Source organism: Amblyomma americanum, chromosome 2 (assembly GCF_052857255.1).
Source record: "Amblyomma americanum isolate KBUSLIRL-KWMA chromosome 2, ASM5285725v1, whole genome shotgun sequence".
In the NCBI taxonomy this organism is placed as follows: domain Eukaryota; kingdom Metazoa; phylum Arthropoda; class Arachnida; order Ixodida; family Ixodidae; genus Amblyomma; species Amblyomma americanum.
In genome coordinates this window covers 50,241,938-50,265,124 of record NC_135498.1, presented here as the reverse complement: position 1 = coordinate 50,265,124, position 23,187 = coordinate 50,241,938, and the positions used below count along the sequence as shown (strand labels likewise).

General features: G+C 48.8%; 1 protein-coding gene across 1 annotated transcript in view; it reads left to right on the top strand.

Moving 5' to 3' along the window:
• org-1 (T-box transcription factor 1) overlaps positions 1-23,187 on the top strand; it is a 62,099-nt gene that overhangs the window by 22,276 nt on the left and 16,636 nt on the right. The window contains 4 exon segments of the mRNA XM_077654265.1: positions 10,729-10,845; positions 11,983-12,139; positions 15,093-15,245; positions 21,130-21,197. Coding sequence (XP_077510391.1) covers positions 10,729-10,845; positions 11,983-12,139; positions 15,093-15,245; positions 21,130-21,197 — 495 coding nt within the window.

The following is a 23,187-nucleotide window of genomic DNA, read 5'->3' as shown; positions in this document are numbered from 1 at the left end:
CGCATTTCGATAATTAAGGAGTTTAAAAGTAATAGTTAAAAGTTCACTATAGATTATTAGTTAACCAGGCTGCTAGTTAGCATGTTTAGCTGTTTTTCTGATGTAATACACCACAGACAATGTTATGCCGAAAAAAGCGGTCTTTTAAATCAAAAAGCTTTTGTTTAAAAATTGTGAAAAGTCTTAGTGTGAAACACTCCGCATAAGCATCGCATCAACTGGAGATATCCAGTGCTAATATTATTGCTCGCCGAACCTAGCGTGAGGCATGATTAGACAGTTCTGTCAGACTGCACGGTGCAGTGATATTCACACCAAGATGCTTTATAAGTCAGAAGTGTGCCGGAATTCTTACAAATGGCAGCACTTTTTCGTTGGCACTTTCTCACGTGCGTTCGTGGCACTTGGCCAAAAAGCGTTCATTTGTCTTACATTCCCTGTGTTGAGACATTGTAGGGCCGCAAAATCATCTTTAACGTACGCGTTGCCACTTCCTGTGTACGCATTGTAACTGCTTCGTGAAGCGTGGTCCCGGGTTCGAACCCGGACCAGGGCGAATTTTTCTCCACTACGAAGTTTCTGAGAAAGCTGTTAGCTTTCCTCTGTAGCTGTTTGGCTGCGCTTGGGTTGATGCCAGTAATTACTCCCTTATTACAAACCTACTCCACCTTGGGGGATTCCCCTAAAACACTTGAAAAACAGAGTAATCATGCTCCCGCAAGCACTGGCAAGCACAGGAGAGCGCGATCGTGGCTTCACATCCGAAGATAAAACGCCTCGCCACTTTTGTGTTCTATAACCGCCGCGGTGGCTCAATGGCACAGGCGTTCAATTACTGAGACCAAGGTCACGGGTTCGACAACTTGGCCGCGGCGGGTGCGTTGTGATGCATTCGAAATGCACCTACTGCGACACGATTATCAGTGCCAGCTGTATTGCGGAGGAGAGAATGTGTTCGGGGTATTCAATTGAATAATGGATGACGAGGAACCACATAAATGGTTCATGTGATCGTTGACAAACCATCATGCGACGTTGATACGGGATAACGTCATTTGATGTGAACGACAACTACGATCTCTCTGATGTGAGGGAGGGAACGGGGAGGGGGGAGGGGGGGAGCATGACACCAATTAAGGTCGACGCGTTCCACTGCTGCCGCATCTGTGCCGCTGGTCACGTGATGACAGCGTCATTCCGTACGGACTACCCGATCCCCGCACAAGCTTGTAACAGCACGCGCTGTAAAAAAAAAGCGCCCCGGTGCTATGACTTTGGCGCAAGTTAAAGCCCTCTGCTACAACTTGCCACGAAGCTCAAAGTGTTGCATGAGGCGTAAAGTCCATTAAGAAAAAAACACTCAGACGATCCTCTGTGGATCGTTTGAATGCACTATCACTTTCAGTTGCTCCTGATTCTATCGTCTTGAGGGTATGACGAGATAGCGTTGATGGAATTGTCATTCTCTACTTTACAGTCATAGATCGCTGGGAGTCCTCATACCACTCCTGCCGTAGTGGTGGAGCGGTTAAGCGACGCGCCATTGCCCCGACCGGTGGACGTTTCAAACGCAGCCACTGGTGGGGCTAGTGAGACTCAAGCTGCTCTTCCCGGCAACTTTCGCGACTAATCATTAATTTAACTGCCACCTGTTACGGTCGGCAGTTTGCTCACTATCCGGTGGCAAGTTGTGATGACATCGCAGGTTCGCATCGCGTCACGCATGACGGCGGCCGCCATTTCCGCCTGCACGGACCGTTCTAATGCTAACGCACGAATAAAACGGACGCATAGCAGAGATAATGCCAGGAAGCCATAGTGGGTATAAAAACAGTTGCACTTCAGAGGGCGTATAAACGCTTAATGCCTGTCTCTTCGCGCTGCTGAGGCTCGAGCTCACTGTTTGTTGTCTCGCGGTCACGTCGCCAAGATCATCTCCGCTGATCTTCGCGTCCGAAAGCGCGTTATCTGGCATGCGGCGGCCACGGTCGGGAAGTCCGTATACACGTCATGTAAAAAGCGCAGAAGACCGTAACATCAGCTTCTTCCTTCCCTTCGGCGATTTGTTTTTGCAAGGCACTCAGCAGACCACACTTCCCTCGTAACTTTCTTCCGACGGCAACTCCCCTCGCCCACTAAACACATACAATCTTCTCTCAGCAAAAGTTCCTCTCTGCCTCCTCTTCTGCCGATTTCCTCGATCGGGGCTGCGTCTCGCTGCACCAAAAGCGCGCTTCTTCGGACATCTTCATTTTTGTGCCTGTGTGTGCGTAGACGCGCCAGCGTGCATGCACGCTTGGGGTGCATGGGGCCACTTCACTGCACCGTCGTAACATATCCGACGGGCGTAAAAGTCGCATAGCTCAAACTCGGAGCCCGCCGAGGCGACACGGATGAGAAGGAGAAAATAGTAGAAGAAGAACGCGAGGCTGAGAAATGCGTGGTAGCTATATACGAGAGGCTTGCGCGGATCGCGCGCGGTCCTCTGCACATTCTGCGTTCGCCCGTGCACATACAGCGCACACTATAGCTGCTAGGCACACTGTCAAGGGCATCTACAAACTCCACGTCCCCTTCTCTCTCTATTTCTCTTCCCTTTCTTTCGCTCTGGCAGCGTGCGACTCCGCACCCACGACGCTTCGACGACGCGCTGTGGTAACCTAATCGTTGGCCGGAGGTTTTCGTCTCGGAGCTGCCTTGTACTACATAAGCTTGCGCGCTGAGAGCCCTGGTGCGAAGGGCAAAGAACGAAAGAAAGAAAGAAAAAAAGAGTAAGAGACCAAGAAAGGAAGAAAAAAGAAAGGAGGAAAGAGTGAAAGAAAGAGAGAAGAAAAGAAGAAGAAAGAGAGAGAGAAAGGAAAAAAGAAACAACGAAAGAGAGTGAGAAAGAACGAAAGAAAGGAAGAAAGAGAGAAAGAACGAAAGAGAGAAGGAACGAAAGAAAGAAAGGAAGAGAGAAAGAAAGGAAGGAAGGAAGGAAGAAAGAGAGAGAAAGGAAGAGAGAGAGAGAGAGGAAGAAAGAAAGAGAGAAAGAAAGGAAGGAGGAAAGAAAGAGAGAGAGAGAAAGAAAGAAAGGAAGAGAGAAAGAAAGAGAGAAAGATAGAAAGGAAGGAAGGAAGAAAGAAAAGAAAGAAAGAGAGAAAGAAAGAAAGAAAGAAAGAAAGAAAGAAAGAAAGAAAGAAAGAAAACAAGAGACCAAGAAAGGAAGAAAAAAAAGAAATGAGGAAAGAGTGAAAGAGAGAAAAAAAAGAAGAAAGAAAGAGAGAGAGAAAGAAAAAGAAACAACGAAAGAGAGTGAGAAAGAACGAAAGAAAGGAAGAAAGAGAGAAAGAAAGGAAGAAAGAGAGAAAGAAAGAGAGAAAGAACGAAAGAAAGGAAGAGAGAGAGAGAGGGGGGGGAAGAAAGAAAGAAAGAGAGAAAGAAAGAAAGGAAGGAAGAAAGAAAGAAAGAGAGAAAGAAAAGAAAGAGAGAAAGAACGAAAGAGAGAAAGAAAGTAAGAAAGAAGGCAGAAAGAAAGAAAGAAAGAAAGAAGGCAGAAAGAAAGAAAGAAAGAGAGAAAGAACGAAAGAAAGAGAAAGAAAGTAAGAAAGAAAGAAGGCAGAAAGAAAGAAAGAAAGAAAGAAAGAAAGAAAGAAAGAAAGAAAGAAAGAAAGGAGAAAAAGTGTTTATCATAACTCGCTATTTTGTAGTGTGTGTTCCGGTTCGACGATCCCTGGAATAACAAACCGAAGCCTGCGAGAGCATGAAATTCGTTTTTTTTTTAATTTTATGCAGCGTTTCCGTCTACGTAGTTGAGTCAGCCAAGCTTCTTCAAGCAAGCTGCCTGCAGTTTCTTCTTGAATACTTCGCGAAGGGCCCGTGCCTGGTTCAACCCAAAACAACGCGCATACCCAACGAGCTGGCGGCGCTTAAAATGAGTGGAACGTAAATTGGCTCTATGTATATACGTTTGATCAAAACAAACTAGCGCTCCAGTAAAAAAAAAAAAAAAAAAAGCGGGAGAAAAGAAAGCAGAGACTCCCGATTGCGTTATTTCCAGGGGCCATCTGTGCGAGGAGCTCGCATTGTTATTTCCTGCTAGCGAAAAGGAAAAAAAAAGCTACTTTGCTGCGGTCAAAATGGGAGGAGGTATCTGTTGCTGAAGCAGCCGTCGTTTGGCGCGAGGCATGTCTTTTCTCTCTCTCTCTCTCTCTCTCTCTCTCTGTCTCTCGCACGCGCGCGCACACACACACACACACACACACACACACACACACACACACACACACACACACACACACACACACACACACACACACACACACACACACACACACACACACACACACACACACACACACACACACACACACACACACACACACACACACACACACACACACACACACACACACACACGTCTATCTGTTCCCTTCTGTTTGCCCGCGGCAGTGACAGTGGCCCAGTTGGTGCCAGTCAAGAAGGAGGAAGAAAAACTATTATGCGATACCAAATAAGCCTCACTGGAGCCAAACGCCGGCGGTGACGACCGTCTTGTGTCGTTCAGAAAGATTATGATTGGCTGGAAAACAGTGCCATCATCCATGACATCACTAGAGCGGAGAAGTCTTATTGGCTGAAGGGACCAGTCATCACCAGACCGGAAGTGACGTCAGCAGATCGGAGAATGCCCACTGGTTGGAGGGAAGTGACATCAGCAGGTTAGGTTTGCCAGTAGGCTGGACTTCTTTCTTCATGAGGTCACATTAAAAATACAAACTACTTTGATCCGTGCCTAATCCTTGCAGTCTGGCCTAGACGACATTCTCACTAACGAGCAGGTTCGAAGGGCCAAAAGCACAGATGTTTTTCAAGAAGGCCCCAAACCCGTGCTCCTTCTCGAAAGAAGTATGAAGGACAAGATCATCATGCTTTGTTCAAGACGTGCCCTGGATTATCGGAGGTCAAGCTAAGGGGGGATAAGCAAGTAATAACATCACGGCGCTCGATTGCAAGAGGAGAGAGACCTGTGGCAGGAACACCCTATTTTCCCACGCTGGCAGGGTGAAAGATGGCTGCTGCGCGCGGCCGATATTTGATGCTCGGCAACCCATTCCCCGTGGACGATAGATAATGTCCCAAGAAGGCACGGTATACCCAGGCGCGTTTTGTTTGGCTTAGTTCACTCACACACACAGAAAACAAAAAAGACATGAGAGGGCAACGGGGAGACGTCTGAAGCACGACAGCTTGTGTACGTACGCTGCCGACGCTCCCAGAGGGCGCCTGTGTGTGGCCGACCGTGAAATATAGCAGGCCTGTCTTTCGGCGCGATCGGCTGTGGCGAGCCGGCGGGACGGGAAAGCAGCAAAGCGAGACAGACGCGACAAATATGCTCGTCAAAGAGCTGGAGATATAAAAAGGTGCGCAATTCTGAATTAGTATAGGATTTCATATAGGGCAGTATAGGAAGTTTAGCGGGGATATGGAGTTCGCAGATGATGAAGTTAATTGCGGATCAGTGGGAGAGTCCTTTGTCCTGCAGTGGATGTACATAGATGGGATGATAGCATCCGCTTGACATCCACCTCGCATGCGGGAGGCGCGGGGTTCGATCCCCAGTGCCACCGGGTACCCACCGGGGATACAATGGGCACAAGCTTTCCTCTGGCCCGGGGCTCGGGTTATCGGGGATGAAACGCTTGGGAAATGGGTCTTTGAACAAACCTTAAGTAGACGAAGGTACCTTGTGCCGTGGCGCCTTTGGACAACAGCTGTCTGTGCACCATGAATATTCATGATCATCGTCATCAGGATGAGGATGATTATGAGAATTACGATGACAGCTCTGAAGTTTTACAAAGCGGTGCACACGTATGTAAAGCCCCTGCTGCGTCGCTATGCGTGTATCATTTTTTTTTCTCTTTGTAACACTGCTAACCCTGAAACGAACAGTTGTAGCAAAGCGGCATCTCGCCTCCGTATAAATGAAGCCAGGAAAATTTCACAACAAGAAAGCAATGGGACCCGCCGCGGTGGCTCAGTGGTTAGGGCGCTCGACTACTGAGCCGGAGTTCCCGGGTTCGAACCCGACCTCGGCGGCTGCGTTTTTATGGAGGAAAAACGCTAAGGCGCCCGTGTGCTGTGCGATGTCAGTGCACGTTAAAGATCCCCAGGTGGTCGAAATTAATCCGGAGCCCTCCACTACGGCACCTATTTCTTCCTTTCTTCTTTCACTCCCTCCCTTATCCCTTCCCATACGGCGCAGTTCAGGTGTCCAACGATATATGAGACAGATACTGCGCCATTTCCTTTCCCCCAAAAAACCAATTATTATTATTATTAAATTTCACAACAAGAAAACAATGGGACCCGCCGCGGTGGCTCAGTGGTTAGGGCGCTCGACTACTGCTCCGGAGTTCCTGGGTTCGAACCCGACCGCGGCGGCTGCGTTTTTATGGAGGAAAAACGCTAAGGCGCCCGTGTGCTGTGCGATGTCAGTGCATGTTAAAGATCCCCATCTGATCTAAATTATTCCGGAGCCCTCCACTACGGCACCTCTATATGAGAGAGATATTGCGCCATTTCCTTTCCCCCAAAACCAATTATTATTATTAAGAAAACAATGGATGTTAAACTGTGACAATATAGTCAATGAAGCGGAACATAAATAAACATAAATTGTAATTTAGAACAAGTGAGAAAAAGGGGGCGAACGAAAGAGATGAAAAGAAATTGTAACTCAGAACAAGCACGTGAACAAAATGAAAGAAGACAAATGCGAGACCTCCTAGTTATAGGAGCACAACTCAGATCAGGCTATGCAAAATGTTCACACGCGCATTAAGTTTACAATAAGTTTGCGATCTTGAGCAGAATCGCCTCGCCAGTGGCATTTGCTTGGCTATGGGTGCTGTGGAAATACTCCGCGACTGCCAGATAAATAAAAATTCTAACATTGCCCATAAACCTATTTATCCAATTTGTCGTGGCTGAGCTTATCTGGTTTATCCGTCCTAAACTTGCGAGCACATGAAAAAATTTCAGGAAAGGATTTCATTTTTTTTATTTCCTTTCGGTTTTGTGAACATTTGAAGCTGTCGTTCTTTACTTCGATTTTAGCAGCCCCTCTTTCGTTCCTTCTTTCCCTCTTGTTCATTTTTCTTTCTCTCTCTTTCTTTCTTTCCTGATTGAGTTATTGGCTAATCAGCCGTGACGTTATTTCAAAACAACTCTACGAATACGCTTTTTTAGCAGCACAAGCGTAATCGCAGAATAGTTGGCGAGGCAGTGCGAATTGATGCTCTTCAACTGAGGATGTATATATAGTATAACAAAGGACGTAGCGACGTTCATTATTTCTATGTGGTCCTTTTCAGTTCCTTTGCGTAGGTTACTCTAAGATGGCACCCTGCGTTAGTGCCATCCCCCCCCCCCCCCCCCCCCCCCAGAGTAGATTTTACTCTCATCTTATGTGAAGATATTGCTCGGTAAAACAAACAACCATCAGGGGTCGGGTATGAGTGCCGCAAGGCTAGGCCTATTTTATGCAGAAATAAAGACGTATATAAAAAAAAAACATCAGCTGACAGTCTAGTTGATGCCGAACAACATAAGGCAGGTCGTTAATGTAAATTAGAAACAGAAGGCGTTGACCCTTGCGGTGCACCCGAGTTAACTGGCCATTGGGAGTTAGTGAGTCAGAAACATTTATTTCTGAAAAGGGCACTCAGTGAGTTACAAATTTTCTCTGATTTTCAAGTCGAGGCTAATATGTTGGAGGCCGTGTTTAGCTTACGAAGTTTGAAACAAAGGATAAGCAAAGGTTGCGCGTAAATGAAATATGCGACACGCCGGAAATTAAATACGTGACCATTGTTTTTCTCTTGCCGCTTAGCATATCGACGCCTTTCAGACATTCTCGGATATAGTGTGGCGGCAGTGAAAAAGCTTTCCACCTTCAGACACGTCTTTTAGCACAACATAGGTCTTTAAATACTCGCAAGAATCCCCATTAAGGCCCGTATCTCCAGTCCCATTCTTCGTCTTGAGACAGGACCGTGTTGCAGAGCGGCCGCGTAACACCGGTCCGAGCACGCTTTTCGGGATCTCGTTTTCCAAAGTTAACTCCACCACGAATTGCCCCCTCCGCCGTGCACGTCAGTATAGGATGGGGAAAGCAGAGAGGGAGGCTTGGGGGGTGCGTGCGATCTATCAAACGCGGAGGCGTCCGACACGGTTCCCTCCGCAGAGGCCAAAACCAACACGGGGCGCCTTGTCTCATTAGCAGCTTTTGAAGGGGCCCTCTTCGCACGACGCCGCTCTCGGAGGCTGTTGTTCGGCCGGAACGACTGGCGCTGCTGCGGTCCTTCTTCATCCAAGCTGGCGTAAACGGCCCACCCCGCTACTGCCGCTGCTGCCACCGCGGCACTGCGCAGTGATTCAGGAGGCTTCCTCGATCAGCGCCCGATCCTGAGTACCGTACTCGCGCCATTATAGCCAAGTGGGGCACTGCTGGAAGAGAGCCATCGGTGAAATACGAGGGGTCCGGTTTATAAAACATAACTGTTTATAAAACGAGTTCGATCCATGCTTTGCCCTCTTCCTTACCTGGTTAGTGCGACTGACAAGAGGCTGCTCAGGACCCCAGCTTTGACACTGAAGTCTGAGGACTCGTATTGTATGTTAGCAAGTGTTATAGCTAAAGAAGAGCATAGCTTGACTATTGGCCTTTCTTAACGAAGTTTTTTTATTATCTTGTTATCTACTTTGACCCTACAAAAGACCGCTTCCTCTCAGTTCTGCACGCTACATGCATCTCCTGCTCATGCTTGCTATTTCATCATTTTCATTTTCAGGGAAAATGTTCTTCATTCGCATTTCTTTTCTGATCAATTGTGCTTTCTTTCCATCCCTGGAGAGGGCTAAAAGTGCTACAGAGGTCAGTTCTTTAGCCACTAACTGCGTTGCAATATAGTTTTTATCTATAGTAAGTCCCTCAAACAGCGACCATATACTCCTTTCAGGGACTAACTGCAAAGGTGCATCAGCCGCAGTTAGTCCCTCTTGGGACTAATCGTTCCTCACGAGCTCACGAGGAGTAAGAGGTGCAGTTAGTCCCACTTTGTCTATTTTTTTGGTTTAGAGCGCGCCCCACAAATTTGGGAAAGGAACTGTGCTCCCCCGTGGTTGTATACCGCGTGAATACGGTAATGGGGGGCGTCCATGCTGCACGGGGCTCGCGGTCTCGGTATATATGGCGCCCGATAAATGTCCTTGCCCGCCGGAGAGTGGAAGGAAGGGAGAAAGGAAGGGCTGCGCCCATCTTGCGTGCCCGCCGCAGAAGCAGCAGCGTCGGCAGCAGTGCGTGGGACGGCGGCGCGCCATCCATGTGGTAACCATCGTGCCTGCGGCAATCATTCACCCGGGTTGCGAGCGCCCGTCCGGGACGTCCCGCGCCCGGCTTCTGGGCCGCTGCTGGTCTCGGCGCGCACGCACGCAGCGCAAGGTCCGTAATCCTGCGCCACGGGTGCAGCCCGCCTCGATTGCAATGAGGCTGCTCTTCGAGAAAAGAGCCGTGCTGCCTCCTCCTCCTCCTCCTCACCTCCTTTCCATTGCACCCACGCGTATTGTAAACGGGACGAAGGTTATATAGCTCGCCCTAAGCCAGCAGCGTGTAGCCCCCTCTATGGCGACACCAACTATAAGCTAACCCGTTAGGTAGTTTCTAGAAAATGAGAATTTCGGGAGCCCACAATGACGTAACAACATAATGTAGTACACATTGCGAATGTACAGTCTTTGTCAAAAGTATACAGCCCAAGGGGTCTGCTTCCGAGCCCTGCGATGCGGCTATTCTTGCATACTCAGGGACCCTAATCTCACGAAGGCGGGACGAACTTCAAGTCCTCAACCCTCCCGAGCTTAGGGAAGTCAAATGTGCTAAAGAGCCCCGCTTTAGGGCTTGGAAGCAAACGTTTCCCTTGGGGTGTGCACTTTTGACAAAGACTGTACACTCTTTTAAATGTCATCCGCAGTGGTCTGTGACAATGCGCCGACCTGACCGCCACGTCTGCCAGTTTCAAACTGAGCGCTGCCGTGCAGGAACACGTTCTTGTCGCCCGTGGAAGAAGGAAAAGACGGGGAATTGGTTTGTTTCTCCATGGTGTTCCCAGTCCGCTGCCTTGGGGTTCAACTATGGGGGTGGGAGTTGCGCTCATAGGCACCTGAGCATACTGCCGCGAAGGCGTGTAATGTTTGTTTGTTCTTTCCTCAAAGCTACCGTAATGCGACTCTATCGCTTTGTTTGTAACGCAAAATTACCAGTTTTATCTCGAACGATCGCAGCCACGCTCAAGCTTTTCTACGTTGTTCGAGATTGTGGTGGTTGCTTTTCATACTTTATCTCGAAAGATTTTTGCCAGCTTTAAATCGTGGCCGAGAGCAGGTGATTCTGATCTTCGACGACCGCCGAGCACGTTTGTTGCCATTCTTTGCGGGCGACTAAATGCAGAGTTTCTTTAGAAACCTTTCGGTACCTTCCGGACGACCGGACTGACGTCATCCCTACTTAAACAATACTGCGCATGTACAGATGAGTGATAGCTGAGATGAGCTGATGACTCAGTTTATCTGCATCGTTTCTGTTATACGAATCAGTCCTAACACTAAGATGAACGGCGTAATATTTTCATGTGGTGGTTTCGAAGCGCTTGAAGCCCCATGGGATCCCGCATCTCTCTGACGCAGGCGCATGTTTCCCACGCTTCAAGTGAAGCTGTACGGGCTCGATCCGCAGGCGGACTACATGCTCATGATGGACTTTGTGCCGGTGGACAACAAGCGCTACCGGTACGCCTTCCACAGGTGAGCCGCAGGTCTTCGACTAGGCAGGTCTTCCTAGCATTACGCACACACACGCTTGAAAGCATGGCAGCCGTGTAAATGTATTCCTCGTTTGATCCGTGAAAGATTCTTTGCCGCCCTCTTGGGCCAGCTGTTGCTATTGAATTGTTAGTTTCGGGTGCCTTGCTGACACTTTTCACATCATGCGCGTTTGCTCTGTGTGGCTCTTGCGGCCTGCGGTGCTCGTATATTCTCCTTTTTCGTCGTGCTCAGCATTCTGGCGAGCGGGCTAAGAGTGGATAATAGCAACAGCTCCAGAGGCAGCGGCAACTTTATTTTTCTTATTGATAAAAAGAGGGTCAAATGATTCAACAAAGCTCCGCTTTATATTCCTTTTTTGGACAATATTGTAGCGATAGCTACTTTACGCTAGCATTTCGAGCCTTGCGGAGCAGCTGCCGGCGAAACCGAGTGGGGGAGGAGTGGAGAGGGGGGGGGGGGAGTGAATCACGTCCAGGGACGAAGATGAAGGAGGAACGCCCAGCGAAACGGAGCGGCGAAATACTGACTTTACAATTCGACTGAGCGAGTTCCACCCGGCCAGCTGTAGCTATCGCGTCACTGCGGGTTTAATGAAAGCTAAACCACAATCATATTATTTGCTCCTTTTGTTAAAAGCCACACCTGACTGCGGTGCGCAATTCTTCTTTCGGGCTCATCGACAAAACATTTTTTAGACAAATCTTTCTCAGACCCGCCGCGGTGGCTCAGTGGTTAGGGCGCTCGACTACTGAGCCGGAGTTCCCGGGTTCGAACCCGACCGCGGCGGCTGCGTTTTTATGGAGGAAAAACGCTATGGCGCCCGTGTGCTGTGCGATGTCAGTGCACGTTAAAGATCCCCAGGTGGTCGAAATTAATCCGGAGCCCTCCACTACGGCACCTATTTCTTCCTTTCTTCTTTCACTCCCTCCCTTATCCCTTCCCGTACGGCGCGGTTCAGGTGTCCAACGATATATGAGACAGATACTGCGCCATTTCCTTTTTCCCAAAAAACCAATTATTATTAAATCTTTCTTGCCGCGTCACAGCCACCTAAGGACGCGTTTTAAAGAGTTAAGGCACGAACGCATTCGCCTAAAAGGCTTCTCGCTCGCGCAGCTCCAGCTGGATGGTGGCCGGCAAGGCGGACCCCAACATGCCTCCACGCATCCACGTGCATCCAGAATCTCCTTGCAAGGGCGCCCAGTGGACGAAGCAGGTCGTCTCCTTCGACAAGCTCAAGCTCACAAACAACCAGCTGGATGACAACGGGCACGTGAGTGACCTGTTTCGGACCTGCCACGGTCGCTGTGTCGTTCGACTCACGAGGTCGCTGGCTCTAATCCCGGCAGGCGTTCCGGTTGCGTTTAATTAGACGCAGGCGAGACGCAAAGGACTCCTGTATGCCTTACAATGTCAGTGCATGTCAAAGATCCCCAGGTGGTCCAGATTTACCTAGAGCCGTCCACTACGGCGCCTTTCTCTCTCCTCCTTTCTCACACGGCACGATTCACGTGACCACTGAGATTACGACAGTTGCTGCGCTTTTTCATTCCTCACAGAATATGTCGATTTCCTTCTCTGACCTCGTCCGCCCGTGTTGCAATTCAATTAGTGTATGTCCAATAGTCTATAAGTATAAGCGCACTCTAGGAGACACGCTGGGTTCAATCCTAAAGGCATATTGGTTTTGTATTATACTATTGGCACATTGATTTTGCCACACTGACCAGTGAAGCTTATCTTGGTTCTGAATAACTATAGCCATGTTTGCATAATAGACGACGAGAAAGAAGTAGAAGAAAATCATTTTGTTTCATCCGTCATTACATACCCCCTCTGATGCCCCAAGGCTATAAATATCGCTTAAAAAAAAAAGAACTTAACGAAACGTTGCAGACAGAAGCCAAGCGGTGAGAGAGAAGAAAAGAACGAAGAAGGAAAAGGAATTACAAGAGAAAGAAGGAAAAAGAAGAGACGAGAACGAGAGAGAGAGCTTTTTCTCTTGCTCTCCCTTGTGTGCTGTCTTCTATTTTTGTTCTTGGCTGACAGAAACCAAGTCAAGCCAAAGGAGAGCCAAGCCAAGACAAAAGAGAGAAAGAAAAAGACGAAGGAGCTACGGGAAGTAAGAATTAAGAACAATGAAAACAGAAACCAAAAGAGAGAAGACGCCGAGAAAGATAAACAATACGAGAACTAAGAAGAAAGTAAGAACGAAGAAGATGCGAGAACATATTACTTTAATTCATTTGACTGTTCCAATTTTTATATTGATTTAGTCTTCTCAGGCCTATTTTTTTCCCGCGCAAATACCTCATTGGGATTATCTACTGAACCTTGGCCAATCTCCGTGCGTGGGTATGTGCCATGCTTACTAAGGAGGAGAAGAAGAAGACGAAGAAGAAGGAGAAGAGGAAGAATAAGAAGGAGAAGAAGAATAAGAAGAAGATACGGCAACAATGACAACAAGAAAATTGAGGGACATCACTTATCTCGTAGATATTTTAACGAACCCTTCATCATCATCATCATCAGCATGACTGCACCCACTGTACAGGACAAAGGCCTCTCCCATGTCTCTCAGATTAACCCTGTCCTTTGACAGCTGCGCCTTCCCTGTGCCCGCAGACTTCTGCTACGCTTGCCTTCTCTTGGAAGCCTTAGCCTAGTTCAGCTGCTCTTCTTTTATTTGTTGGTTTACTACACCAATAGGCACTGCTAGCCTTTGTGAGGCTTACACAGTATTCAAGAATTTCCTTGAGCATGTGTTGTCTGGTCGTAATCTATGGTTTGCTCTATTATTATTGTGGGGTGGACTTCGAGAACATGAGAGCGCCTAAAGGGGGACGCTAGGGGTCGGATCGAGAGATGAATTTAAAAAGGGTGGAAACCGGGTCGTCCCTACTGACGCAGGGCAGGGTTAATTGTTTCTGTCCTGCAGAGGAGCGCGTTCTGGCTGCCGCTTGATGATTTGGTTGTTGATGATGATGATGGTGATGATGATTAATCAGTGAAGTCCGGTTCCTTTCGTCTCGCATCTCGTCTTAGCATGAAATGTAGCCAGGTCTTAATTACCTCGCGAAACGTCTTAACAGGTTATTCATCACAGTCGACGAGTGAAGTTTCAAGACACGCTTGTTGGCAACGTCATTCGAGTATTTTTTCGCAGAGATTACTTCCATGAATTATCGTGTAACTACTGCCGTAACACAATCGCAAATGCGTCCATAGCTTCTTTCTTTTTCAGTAACTTTATTTATCAAATATTTTTGTATTTAAAACACTTTTATTTAATTTAATAGCTGACATTACCACACGCCCTGCCAAGGAAACCTGGGTTTAGTTTTAGGTTTTTCGGGGTTTAATGTCGCAAAGCGATTCGGGCTATGAGGGACGCCGTGGAGGGCCCCGGATAATTTCCACCACAGTACATGGGCTTCTAGAATTTCTCCTCCTTCGAAATCCCACCGCGGAGGTCGAGATCGAACCCGCGTCTTTCGGGTCAGCAGCCGAGCATCATAACCACTGAGCCACCACGGCGGACGTAGACTGGATGATGCAAAAAAGAAACGGCTTATAGTGTGCATTTGAGACACCACGCAGTGAGGCTATAGCCGCATATACAGAACGTCGTAACTGAGTCGTACTCACAACGCTAGAAGTACACACGTGTGCGCACAAAATACTGGCTACACTGTGCGTTTCGTGAGCAAATTCAAATAGACGTATACATGCAAACCTATACCGCGTCCATGATTGTCGGTCGGTCTCCTTGAACACTTTATCCGCGCCATTTCTCATGTAGTTTTTCACTATTTCTCACATTCTTTTTCTGTCTTACTCTCTCTGTTAGCATCCTTCCATTCTTTTTTTTTATTTTTCGAGACATTTTTTGTGTTTACCTATAATCCTTACATATGATACTCTCCAGCTGGCAGCATTTTTTTTTTTTCTGAGGCGCGTGCCGGCTGCGCCGTCTGTTCCAGTTAAGAGCTGCGTACACTCATGCGTCCGAGTGAAAGAAATTTTTGTTTTCATTGAAAGATAGGTGATTTTGACAAGACCCCGGCGTTAGTTCGAATTAAGCGGAAGTCCAAGTTATGCAAGTTCGAATTACCGGGATTCCACTGCAATATTCAAAACTCCGAGGACGACTACTGTCTGTGTTTCCGCCACCACTGCGCCAACATTACAAAACGCTGACAAAAAAGTTCCTCGTGCTGTTGCAGATCATCCTGAACTCGATGCACCGGTACCAGCCTCGGTGTCACGTGGTGTACGTCAACCGCAAGGGAGAAGACATTTCCAAGACGGAGAACTTCCGCACCTTCATCTTCCCCGAGACCAGGTTCACCGCCGTCACCGCCTACCAGAACCACAGAGTGAGTGACGTGTGCACTGAGTCATGCACGCTGCTAAAACTTGTGTCGCCGAAACCCGGCTTGGGAAATCTGTCGAGTTATCGAATGAGATCAGCCGTCACTAACCCTTTTCCCTAACTTTTCGCGCATTTTCTTGTTCTCTTGGGTATTCTCCCCGTTTCGCCTTATGAGTTTATCTTTTTGTTACCTCTGCTATTTGTTTGCACTTTCTTCGTTTTTTTTTCTTGTATTAAATATAATTCCCACCACCTCTGTAATTCCCACGGCCCCTGAGGTTAATAAATAAATAGTGAATACGTAATTAATTAATGCGTATTTTATCAACTTTCGAATAATTTTATTTCACAAAATATTTCCTGAACCTTTTATAACTCCTTTTCTCCGTTTTCAGAGAGCCACAGACTGGAAATTTTTACCTTGCCATACTCCTAGCAGGGTGTTTTACGTGCCAGTCAGAAAGAAATTTGTGTGATACTCCCTCATCCAGGGCCCGTTCACAGGGTTATACTTTTAAGCTTGTACATCGGAGTGAAAAGATGTCGCACGTAAAACTTAAGGCGAGGCCTCCCAAGGAACAAGAACAGTTGTCATTCTGAGACAAAGGTCAAAACGGCAGGCTATCCAGCGCTGAGCGTCCTTATTCAGACGAAAAACAGAGGTATACATCCTTCGTTAAAAATGTCGCCAAGTTTTCTGCGGGCCTACGTAGCAGAACTATTGGTAACAGCCATAGGTGCATGGTGGTTGGTGCTTCTGGAGAGTAGAGGCTTCTCGCTCAGGCTGGTGGCTTCACTCCAACAGACACCACAGGGGTGACAGTAGTACTGCTTTCGCAATAAAAAATTCTGGCCGGCACAACCATCGCATGGCGGCGTACCAGCCATATCACTAAACTAACTTGCACAGAGTTTACGAGCTCGAGCTAAAACAAATTACCGCCCCGCCCCCCTTCCCACCCTAATAAAAAAGCTCAAAACTCGAAGAACGAAGCCTCTGTACACCGCACGTATCGAGGGGGTGGCATTTCTCAAACGTGTTGGCGGCGCGAAGCGATAAGATACGCTCGTCACAATTCCCTCGGACCGTGCCTAATGCCGCTCTCTATTTCAACGGTTGCGCCTTCACGTCTGCAAGTCACCACCGCAGCCACTGCCTCCGTCTTTCTGCTTCACTTACCGTCTCTTCATTTAGATAGTCTCGCCTGGCTAGTGGGAGAGAAAGTATAGCCCCAGAGAGCGCGCGCACTGCATCCAGCAGCGCTTCGCGGTCGCGTTGTTCTTTCTCGCAGCGCGAACCATGCTATGCGAAACAAAAAGAATACAACGAGAAATTAGAAGACGGCGATTTAAAAACAAACAAAAGAAACGTGGGGGACCGCGAGGAGACTTGGCAGCGACTTTTTTCCCCGCTTTCTCCTCTGCCGGGGCTGGGCTCCGGGTTGGCGCGGTGGTGGGGAGGCTGCGAGACAGACGAGACAGAGAGCTGTCGGCTGAGACAAATGACCGGTCTCCTCGATGCGGGAACGGGCCGCACCTCGAGGAAGAGGAACGATTGCCCTCACTCTCTGAGAAGGAGCGGCTTAGAGGTAGAGGGAAATAGATAGTGGGAGAATTCGGCGCGGGGTCGTTTCGCCGTTTCAACCGACACGCTTTCTGCTTGTTATTACGTATAAAATAAAAGACAGAAAACGGCGTAAAATAAACCTTCGTCGCGAGGTGTGGCCACTAGCAGTTCATTGTCGGTGATGATTAATGCAGGTCAAACAAACATTGGTCTTGTTGAATGAACCCGAGTAAGCGAATTCTTTTCTACAACGAACAATCTCTATTTCCGCGTCGGTATCTTCACTGCCGAATAATACTGCTTCATTAGGCGAGATGCTCGATGAAACGAACTGTTGTTTCGCACGTTTTTGAACATGGTTTGACAGGTGTGGAAAGGACAGCCGAGGACGTAATGATTTATTTTGTCTTTCGAACCTCGAGCGATTCTCTGCAACAGGACCACTGGCTGTAATTTACTGTACGAGTCGGACAGCTGTCCATACTAGTGTTCCATGTCGTTGCCGAACAATTCCTCAATTAGACCCTAAAATTCCTATTTCGGGTCCTTTTTGCCTGAAACAGCTTGAGAACTCTACCATTTTGGAACAAGTCAGATAATTTAAAACTCCCTGAAACTACGTAAAAATTACATTTGCTCCAAATTTTACCGAGCGATTTTTGAATAAGGCAAAGAGAAAGGGAAAAAAGGGACGGAACATCATTTCTCCGGCGCTCCGGCTATTTTGGATCTCCCGTCACATTTTTTTTCCATTACTCTTTACCATTTTTCTCTCATAGGGGTCTAGTACTCAGGAATCAATTCCTGAAGAAATCCCCATTAGGGATGCCGAGGTATGAGAAGCATATCAGCCGCAGCGTTGACTTAGGAAAGTTGCATAAGGCAGTCCTTTGAGAAATTCCGTTCGTACGTACGCAATGATGATAACCTGCTTTCCCGTATTGAAACGTTCACGCATGCATACTTCCATTCTTCGCACTTAAACTGCCGTGCTCTTCGTGGCTATCTAATCTCAGAATAAAGTGAACCGCGGCGTATGCAACACAGGAAAAATGACGCGGAAACGTCAGCAGGTGACGAAGTTCTCAGCTCACGACTTTCCTTGTGCAAGAAGAGCGTGATGTGAAGTTACAGAACATAACTCGACATGGATTGGAAGGTGTAACGTCCGAAGCTGCAAGCAGGCTTTGAGAGACTCTGTAGTAAAGAACTCCGAATCGATTTTGGTCATGTGGGAATCTTTAATGTACGTGTACATTGCACAGCACATGGCCACTTTTCGCACGGTCGCCGTGGCCCGGAATCGAGCTTGGGCTCAGTGACGGTGATGAAGACTGAGGAACACCATTTAGCACCAATACTATACGTTAACAATCCTTTCCCGACTTCTGGACTCAGTTTTCTTTGTTTCATTAGAAAGGTGAAGGCAGTGCGTCGTGAAGTGTCCAAGCTCCTGCGAAGTGAAGTTTCGGAGTCAAATGATGCTCAAGCTGATCCAGGCGAACATCCCTATTTACGCGAACGAACGAGCGCAAGAAGCTAGCAGGAACAAGTGGAAACAAACGGGCGATAACTCTGGACAGCCCGAAGCGCTCGTTTGTCTCTTGCCCGCGTTTTCACTGCTCCACGGCTTTCTTGTTCGCACGTTTTTATTCACTTTTTTCGCACGTATATGTCCAGTCTTGCCGGTGCAAGGCTGCTCGGAAAAAGAGCGAGGGATCGGGCGGACCGATGGTGTTTGTGAAAGATTTACTACCAACGCGACCGGCATGTAAACATTCACTGGACACCCTGACGCGCCTGCGCAGAATGCTCTGTCTTGGTCAAGAGTGAAGACGCCATCAATCTGGTCCGGACAGGAAAAAGGGGGCCGGAAGGGGCCACAAAACGCCCCCTCATCGACGCCAACCAAGCGCAGTTACAACGCGCTAGCCAGGCAGTTACCAGTCCTCCTCCCGCACCGCGAGCACCACGCAGAAGCGAGCGCCCTCTGTACACTGTCCACGTAGGCTGTGCGGTGTGGACACGCCCTTCTCTGTGCCGTCGCCGCCTTCGCTGACAACCCGACGAGGCGTTGTAACCCGACACTGGACGTCCGCACGGAAACAGACCCAAGCAGCACCGTCCGGCAGTCTAGTGTTCCTGGATCGGCAGTCCACAGAAGAGTGACCTCCTGCGGTGTGCGAAAGGCAACAGGCGTCATGGGCGCACAAACGCGAAAGCTTAGACGAGGAACTATCCCCTTCTTCTTCAGAGACTGTTCGAACGCTGGTGACTCCTCAGTCAGGCTCAAAATAATGGCTTCGCAAGCGCCTTCGCTCCGAAGAAAACTATGCGGCTGCATTCCTTGCTCGCCTCTTCCTGGCAGCCAAAACAAACATGCCGGGAAGGTATTGTCTGTGTGTGCGTGCCCCGTGTGTTTGTGCGTACCGTCAGCAGAAAACCTCCGTGGTTTCTTCTTCGTGTTGGAGTCGGCAGCAGCGGAGTTCGCTTTTGGGCCTGTCTCTTGGTTGCAGAAGAGCGCGCGAAGCTTGGGCGTGCAAGTTGCATTTATGACCTCGAGGGGCGCCGTAATTCAGGGCTGACGGGACGATACTCGAGCTGCTGCGGGACTCCCAGGCCGGGCGAGTGGGCTCGTCGCCGGGACGAGTAATTTGTAAGGGCCCGAAGCACGGTGACGGCCAAGTCGGCGCACGCTGCTTTGTTTTTTTTTTAATTTTGCCCGAGCACTCTTCTTTTTTTTTTAATCTTTGCGCTCGGCATCGCTCGCTCGTGCGACCCGCGGGTCTCAAAAAAGAAGGACGCTTCGCTGATGGCGAGGAGAAAAAGAACGAGAAAGTCGTCCGGGACTAAGAGCGCGGGCCCGAACGCTGGAAAACAAATATCGAAAGATTAGAAGTGGTGGTAAGGCAGTAGGCGAGGGGGGGGAGGGGGGGGGGAGTTTCGCGGGCGTTCCCAAGACAAGCGTCGCCAGGACGGCAGTAAATCACGGCTTCTTCACAAAAACCTTTTCTTTCCGACCGGGACAGGGACATGGCCGGTCGCGATGACGTGTCCCTGCATGCACGCGTGTGCGAGCCCGAGGTTGGGGAGAGGAGGGGAAGCCAAAGCACCGTGGCTTTGGAGAGGCGCGTGGTGACGTTTGCGGTGCTGGTAGCGGAGGTGGTGGAGGTGCAGCGGCGAACGTCACACCACCATCACGGCGTGCCATCATCACAGTGTGGGGGTAGAGGAGGACACGGCGACCATGCCACCATATGGGTGGCCCTGTTCCTCGTTCTCGTTCGACGAAAGTTAGTTTCCCTGACGCTCTGCGCGGGGAAGTTTTCACTTTGTCGCGGAGCGTAAACGCGTGCCTGCACTCGCGCGTGGCTCGAATCTGCCAACGCCTCGATTGTGCGTTGCCGCCGCGGCTTTGCTGCTGTTGTTGTTGCGGCCTGGCGATGATGCCTGCGGCGGGAAAACTTGGGCGCGTGCGTCTGTAAACTCAACGACAGGACGGAGAGGGGGAGGAGTTCGGGCTCTGAGCAAGGTTCGTCTATGTGCACCGCGAACAGAAACATTGACACGCTATGAGCTTGCGTTCTTCGTTTGTTTGCTTGTTTGTTCTCTGTCCCCCACTGTCTCTGCCGACCGCAAGCCTGCCTTTCAGTTGTTTTATAGTACTCGGGAGTCAGGGTCGAGGAGTTTTTTTTTTAGTCGGCATTCTCCGCAGCCGTCATTTGGAATACGTTCTCGAAATGTGGGCTTTCTTTTTTGCGTGTCAGTAAATGGTATATCTCGTAGCGGCTTTACAAACAATGAAAGCTGCCTAGAGTGGGCTGACTTTTATGTTAGAATAGAATAGAATAGAATATAACTTTATTTACATCACTATACATGATGTAGGAGACCTGCAGAAAAAGCTGCCAGTAGCCAGCTTGACAGGGCCGCAGGCCCCCTGCCGACACATAGTCGATACGTAGTCGACACTCTTATTCGTTGATATAGATCGATATTTCATGCAGAAATTCACTTGGCGTCCAGGATACGTCACTGAAGCTATACAATACACCATGAACAAGAGCGTTTCTGGAATTTTTGAAGAATGGTTCCTCCTTTTTCAGTCGGACCAACAGTCAGTTGCACGAGAACTGAACGTCCGATGTAAATGTATGGTCTGCTCTGTGCCTTGCTTCTACCATTTTACCTGCATTTTGCAATAAAAAAAATGTATTCTGGTCTCCGCTCCCTCGCTATTCTATATACATTCCCCTCCTGTTTGTTCACTGCCAAATTATTTGAAACGAATGAGTTGTTCTTTTATTTCTTCTTTTCTCAGATAACGCAACTGAAGATCGCTAGCAATCCGTTCGCCAAGGGCTTCAGGGACTGCGACGCCGAAGACTGGTACGTTAATTAGCCAAGATTGTCTCTCACCCTCCTTTTAGACATGAATGTTAATTTGATAATTAGTCCTTAGTTTCGAGTACTCCGGCTTGACTTCATGCACGGTTAATCTCTTCAATGGTGACACCTCCTTGTACCACAAACTATATAGGCCCTGCTAAGGCGGCATTATCTCGAAGTCAGTGGCCATGTAGTCCCCCCCCCCCCCCCTTCCCCGGCAGTTCGGCCAAGTTCCGCTAAGGCCGATTAAAGAACATACGCCGGCAAATAGACCGCCAAGCCTCCACGTATGTTCAGGAAATATTTTTCGCCACACGTTTCAAGCGCAAGCCACTTGAGTAGAGAACTCAAGCTCTTTATAAATTATAAAGAATTACATAACCGCGCTAGCTCTCAACTGCAAGACACGTTTCTATGGGGCATTTCTCTTCGATCATCCATTGAACGTGTATGCATTTCACTCTGATCGCGTTTGATAGACCGTTAGGACATACGCGTTTCTCCACCTCGAGCGAAGAGCTGCGTAGTATCACAATGCGTTTTTTTTTATCCTCCCATACCATCGCTTTCCAAACTCTTTCTCCAACTAGCTATGAATTCGAACTAGCTTAACTACTAGCGAACTAAACTGCTATAGTGAACCATCAAACAACGAACTATCTAAATTACGAACTTATATAGCACAGTTTTACTGACGTTTGCGAATATCACAGCTTCACATACCCAGTGTTTATTTTTGGGTCTTCTCAAGGCGACAGCTGCTGGACGTTTCTATAAGGGAAGCAATCACAGATGCGAGTCGGCATCCTTGAAGGATAGCGGATATCCCGCGAGCTCTTTTATGCCTCCGAATGTTACGAGCGCAGTGCTCTTAAAAACGGCCGTTAAAGCCCGCTATCAACTCCCGCGTTTAGGAGTCGCGACTCTCGAGGAGCGCGTCTTCGGCGACATCACAAGCGTCGCTATCTCAGAGATACGCCTTTTCTTTTTCATAACGCCTCCGTCCGCATACACTTCCCTTGTGCGTGCCTTCTTCAGAGGCGGAAGCGCTCCGTATGCGCCTCGTTTACCGCGTTTCTCGGTCTGTATGGCTCATGAAAAATGATATCGGGCGGAAAGACAGCTGGGGGTCACGGGAGCTTGGCTTCCGACCTTAAAGTCCGCCTCCTCCTTCACTCGCGTTCCAAGCGCAATGAGAAGGCACGCTGTATTAGACGGGCCAGTTTACAGAGACACGCCTTGGCCAAAGCTTGCGTTTTACTGTGTCCTGGAGCGATGGAGGCAGCCCCTGCGTTAAGTCTCCCGTTCTTGTTGTTGTTTGCCTCTGGTGGAATGACACATACCCACAGAGGGAGATTGGTCAGGGTGCCTTGCACATTCTGCAGAAAATCGGGCGTCGGCAGCAGCGTTTTTATGAAGGAAAAACGCTAAGGAGCCCGTGTGCTGCGCGATGTCAGTGCACGTAAAAGAACCCCAGGTGGTCGAAACTATTCCGGAGCCCTCCACTACGGCACCTCTCTCTTCCTTTCTTCTTTCACTCCCTCCTTTATCCCTTCCCTTGGGGCGCGGTTCAGGTGTTCAACGATATATGAGACAGATACTGCGCCATTTGCTTTCCCCAAAAAACCAATTTGAAAAAAACAGCGTTGTGAGCGAAAAATGGGCCGGGTTGGGAGGCTCACGTGGACACCATGCCACTAGGTGGCAGGTGGGTCACATAGGTCACGTTGCCTTGTGACGTCATCACAACCTGCCCGCAGGATTGTGAGCAAACTGTCCACCGGTGGCAGTGTAACTAAAGATTGGTCCCGAAAGGCTGCTCGGGGGGTAAAGGGGGAAAGGCTGCTCATACCACTGCGCCAGGAGTGGTATGAGGACTCCCAGGGATCTGTGAATGTAGAAAATGACCAATTCCGCATATATATGAGCATTAAGCCATGAGCGCTCTCGCGTCATACCCTTAAGGCGGAGCTTAAGTGTCCCCTCCAGC